This window comes from Elephantulus edwardii, unplaced genomic scaffold (genome assembly GCF_000299155.1).
Source record: "Elephantulus edwardii isolate Elephantulus edwardi_28Jun2011 unplaced genomic scaffold, EleEdw1.0 scaffold00068, whole genome shotgun sequence".
NCBI classification, from domain to species: Eukaryota; Metazoa; Chordata; class Mammalia; order Macroscelidea; family Macroscelididae; genus Elephantulus; species Elephantulus edwardii.
The window spans coordinates 523,525-528,900 of record NW_006399818.1 but is presented as its reverse complement, the minus strand read 5'-3'; the positions used below and the strand labels follow the sequence as shown (position 1 = coordinate 528,900).

Here is a 5,376-nt window from a genome sequence, read left to right as displayed (position 1 = left end):
ATCCTGTGCCCATTTTTCTATTGGATTATTTACCTTTATCTTGTTGTGGTGCTCAAGTATTTCATAAATTCTGGATATAAGTCCCTTATCTGATATGATATTACCGAATACTTTTTCCCAGTCAGTGGCTTCCCTTTTTACCCTACTGGAGAAGTTTTTGGATGTGCATAAGATTAGCATTCTTGTACTTATGCCCATAGGACTCTCTTTTTTATAGTAAGAGTGTACATGTTTTAAGAGTTGTGAGTTTTTTTATCAACAACAATATTCATATTGCCAGAAAAGCTGTACAGTTTGCACTCACAGGGTGAATACATTCAGCTGCATGGGAATTTTTATTTCTTTATAATTTCTGCAGTCCTGGCTACTGTTGTTTATTTTTTTAAAAATTGCCAGTTCAACAGTTTTAAAAGTTACATCTTCTATTAACTTGTAGTTCTTTGATTAAATTACTTGACCTTTAAAGTTTGTGTATCTTTAACTTGTCCTTTAATGGTTTTTTGAGGGGACAGTCTTCTCTTGAGTGCTTGACTTTTTCTTCTAATTTGTAATTGTAGTTTAACTCCCTTTTTTGCATATTATCAATGTTTCCCTCTGTTTGTTTTACTCTCATCTTGTTGTAGTGTTATAGAACATAAAAAACATCCATTCTACTGTATAGTCATTTTACTGACCCTCAACAGGTTTTCAAAGGCTGTTAATCACAAATTGAAAGATTGCCAGTCTCTCTATCAGAGCAGCTGGTGGATTCGAACCACTGACCTTTTGAGTTGGCAGGGCAGTTTCTTAGCCCCTAGGCCCCTAGAGCTCTTTTTTTTTAAGGACATAGACATTTTAACTTTTACATACGGAACTCAGTCTCCTTCTTCCCCTCTCTGGCTTTGTAGGCTTTGATATTACATTTAACAGTGGCTTTCTATATTCTGTGAATAGAAAGATTTTAGGAATAGTTTTGTTAATCTCTTTCCTTTCCATATAAAATAGGTGACACCTTTTTTCATCTCTTTGATCTGAGTGGAGATTGCATTGTATCCGCAGAACACTTTTGGTAGGCACTGACAGTGTTAAGTCTTCCAGTGGATCAGCACTGTTATTGTTGATGTGTACTGTAGAGTTGGAACCAACTCTTCACTGACCCTCCAGTGGGTTCTCAGAGCGAGTAAATCCCACAGGAAATTGCACATCCTCCCCCTGGAGCTGCTAGTAGATTTGACCCTTGTGCAGTTGGAATTGCTGCGTAGCTTCTTACCATTAGGCCACCAGCATTGCAAATATCCTTTCATAGAGGTTTCCTTGGGTTTCTGGAGTTAGGTTTTGCAACTTTTCTTTGTATAGGTCTTTTTTTTTTTTTAATGACAAAACTTTAATAATTGGAAGGAATAATTTAAGAATATTAGCTTATAGAAGGTTCATCTTGATTCCTTTTTTTTTTTATAAATATCCGGTGGGAGGGAGAACCTTATAGTAGGAGGCCATATACTTCCTTATTCAAAACGGATTGGTACTAGTACAGCAGCAGGTTTGTACAGCAATGGAACAGAATTGAGACACCCTCCCCCCAAAGTAAACTCATCCACCTATGAGGAATAAGCAGCCTCTTTAACAAATGTGCTGGCAAAACTGGATATTTGTAGAAAATTGAAGCAAGGTCCTTACTATATTAAAGAGAAAAAAGCACCCTTACTCAAGGTGACTCAAGCACCTAGAGTAAAACTCAAAACTATAAAGTTCATTAAAGAAAAAATATGGACAAATTTAGGAAACCTAATCAAGCGTTCGCTTGCTCTGCAGAACAGCCTGTTGGTCTGCTTGTAGGTTTCACATGAGCACGAGTAAGTGTTCTGGGACTCCTGTTCTTTTCAGTGTTAGCTGTAATTTGTTATAATATACACAGTCAAATGCATTTGCGTAATTAATAAAGCACAAATAGACATTCTTCTGGCATTCTCTGCTTTCCATTCTTCTGGGATTCACTGCTTTCAGTCAGGATCCATCTAACATCAGAAATTACATCCCTGGTGCCATATCCTCTATTAAACACAGCTTTAACATCTGATAGTTCTTTCTCTCTATTCTAGCCATTTTTGGATTATCTTCAGCCATATTTTGCTTGCATGTGATACAATGATATTATTCAGTAATTTCCACATTCTGTTGGATCACCTTTTGTGGGAACTCATCATGGTTTAAAATTAAGAATGTGTGTCAGGGTCCATAGTTGCTCTGAGTCACACTCAATAGCAACAACAATCAATAACAACAGCAATTTATGCCATAAATAGCCAATCAAATATAGTTAAAAAGCATACTCAGTAGAGGCTAAGGTAAACTCTTGAGACCATTTAAAAATTAGAACAGTGGGCAGAGGCTATGAAGAGATACTTCACCCAGAAAGTAATTCAGATAGCCAACAGACATGTGAAGAAATGCTCAAGATCATTAACTCTCTAATACTTTATGGTGTTAAAGAATTTTTAAATTCTCATTTTAAAATTTTTGTACAAGTTTCGACTTTTCTATAAGTTATTTGGAAGCTCTCTTGAAACATGCATGCGTGCACTGACTGATACGGTGGTAGCTACACGTGAGACCTCCTGCATGGAACGTGAGAATTCTACTACTGAACCATATACCACTTTACTTAATAATGCTTACAACAGAATGGAAACCCAAATTGCTTTGTAAACTTGCTGTCACATCACAAAGATAAGAAGAAAACAAATAATTTTAGCAGAAGAATCCTATTAGCCTAACAGTCCTTAAATATTGTTTCTTACGTTCTTTATTCTGCCATAATGAATTTAGATTATTGTCATACTCATTCACTGACTCTAGTCTTTAGCCTGACTAGACTATACATTTTAAGATTTTTTTCCTTTTGCCAGGAAAATGATTTTTACTTTTTCTTGAAGATTGTCTATTTTTCCATGTGTTCATCAATCCCTCACTTATAATTGAGAAGCATATATAAGTTTTGGATTGTGATTCTTTAAATAACATAACCTTCAGGAGTCTTGACAGCAATTCTTAGAGTGACATTTTTCTTTAGTTACTTAAGCTGACTCAAGGTAAAAGTTAAATACTTCCGCCATGCCTTAGGCTCACAGAAAGCCCCTTGATGACTGACAGCCTTGGTTTTGATGGCTAATCCTTTCTTGGAGTGGCTGGAGCAGCCCGTCTCAGCATCACAAGGCTTTAGGGCTCATGCTAATAGTTGAAGTTTATTGGCCCAGGTCACGTCCTGTGCCAGCCTCACAAGCTCTAACACACTTGAGCCCATTGCTGTAGTCACTGTATCAATCCACCTGGTTGATGGTCTTTCTCTCCTTCATCCCTCCACCATTCCAAGCATGATGTCCTTCTCCAAGGAATAGCCTCTCTTAATAACATGCCCAAATTATGTGACATGAAGCTTCACCATCCTTGCTTCCAAAGAGCACTCTGGCTTCACCTTCTCCAAGATGTATCTGTCTGTTCTTTTAGCAGTCCATGGGATATTAGGTATTCTTCTCCAACTCAAAAGCATAAATTCTTCTTCTGTCACCTTTATTCATTGTCCAGCTCTCAGATGCATAGCAAGTGACTGAAAAACCATTGGGTTTTTTTTGTGTTGTTTTTTTTAAAAGGCTAAGAATGGATAGTGCCCTAGATTTGATGAAACACAATACTGATAAGAGCAGTAGCTAACATTTTCTAAGTATCTCCTATGTGCAGGAGTTTTTCTAGGTGTTTCACAGATAATCAGGAAGCTCTGGTGGTCTAGTGGGTAAGGAAGGAGCTGGACTGTCACCCCAAAGGCAAGTGGTTTAAATCCACCAAATGCTCTGAGGGAGGAAGATGGACATTCTTCTTCTGTGTGATTTGCAGCCTCTGAAAACCCACTGGAGAGTCAGTTATCAGTTAGCTCAGACTCAAGGGCAAATAAAGTAAATGTTAATGTGTATTACCTCGTTTAATCCTTATACCATCCTTTGGTGGTGGTTGTTAGGGCTGTCAAGTATGACTCAGTGACCCAATAAAACCATTGCGATAGTCACTGTGTCAGTCCATGTCATTGAGGGTCGTTCTCTCTTTCAAAGTTGCCTTTTCCAAGCATGATGTCCTTTTCTAAGGAATAGCCCCTCCTAACAACATGCCCAAAGTATGTGAGATGAAGCTTCACCATCCTTGTCTCTAAGGAACACTCTGGCTGCACTTTCTACAAGACCTGTCTATATGCCAAAGGTACAGGAAAGTTCACCTATTAAATGAAGTGGCTGAGGTTTGAAGTTAAGCAGCAGCATAGCTCCTGAGCTGCCTGCTAACCTCCCCCTTCCACTGTCTTCCGCTGTGCTGTACCATCCCTTCATAACTGGTTTGTTTGTTTTCTTTAAGGCACCGTTGGCTTCACTGTATGACTGATGATCCGCCAACTACAAAGCCACCTATTGCTCGTAAGTTCATTTGGACGAACCATAGGTTCAACGAGTCCGGCACCCCAGAACAATATGTACCTTATTCCACCACCAGAAAGAAGATTCACGAGTGGGTCCCACCTTCAACACCTTACAAGTAAAGACAATGAAAAATTTAAATATGTAAAAATAAAAGCAACTTTTCTTGTAATTGTACCTTGATTCTTGGCATTAACCTGATTAAATTTGTTTGACTAAACAGTGTCTTTTGTACCTTTTTGCCCTTGACTTTTTCCACTACAAAATAAAAGCTTACCAACATGGGTAATTGAGTTACCCCTTAATTATAGTTTATAGTCTGGGAATGGTGTCTGCTTTGTGATTCTGCCTCATGTCATAGATGACTGATAAGGGAAAGCCTGCACCCAGGCCTAGCCAGCCCGCTTTTTCCTTGGGGATTTCACATTTGAATGGAGAGACACATAAGCTAAGAATCATCATAGCTGGCTGGCTTTTCTGGTCGCTTTCCAAGGAGAGAGTTACTGTTTCTGAATTCTGATTATTTGTAACTGGACTAGCTCAGGATCCATTCCAATATATTTTCATTTCTTCAAGCTAACTGTTTTCAAATTAACTTAGTGACCTTGTGTGAAACAGGAGAAAATATTTCCCAGTCCTGTATTCTCTTCATTTGCACTGGGGTATTTAAGTCCATTGTTTTGGCTGTTGTGTCAGTCTGTCTTATCGAGGGTGCCTCTCCTCTTTTTCCGACCCTCCCCTTACTAATCATGGTATCCTTTTCTAGCAAGTGGTCTTTCCTAACACTCTGACCAAAGGAAGTGAGCCAGAGTCCCATCCTCCTCACTTTTTTAAAAATTTATTACTAATTTCAATGATAATTTACAGAGACTTTGGATTTCCATTCATTCATTGTTGCACTTTTCTCCCCTCCCAACTTTTTTATTAATTTTATTGAAAGTTT

General features: G+C 38.2%; 1 protein-coding gene across 1 annotated transcript in view; it reads left to right on the top strand.

The window, feature by feature from the left end:
- The window catches only part of NDUFA12 (NADH dehydrogenase (ubiquinone) 1 alpha subcomplex, 12), a 43,471-nt gene extending 38,872 nt beyond the window's left edge, over nt 1–4,599 (top strand). The window contains exon 4 of the mRNA XM_006888486.1: nt 4,375–4,599. Coding sequence (XP_006888548.1) covers nt 4,375–4,555 — 181 coding nt within the window. The 3' untranslated portion in view covers nt 4,556–4,599. The remainder of the gene's footprint in view (nt 1–4,374) is intronic.
- The last annotated feature ends 777 nt before the right edge of the window (nt 4,600–5,376 follow it).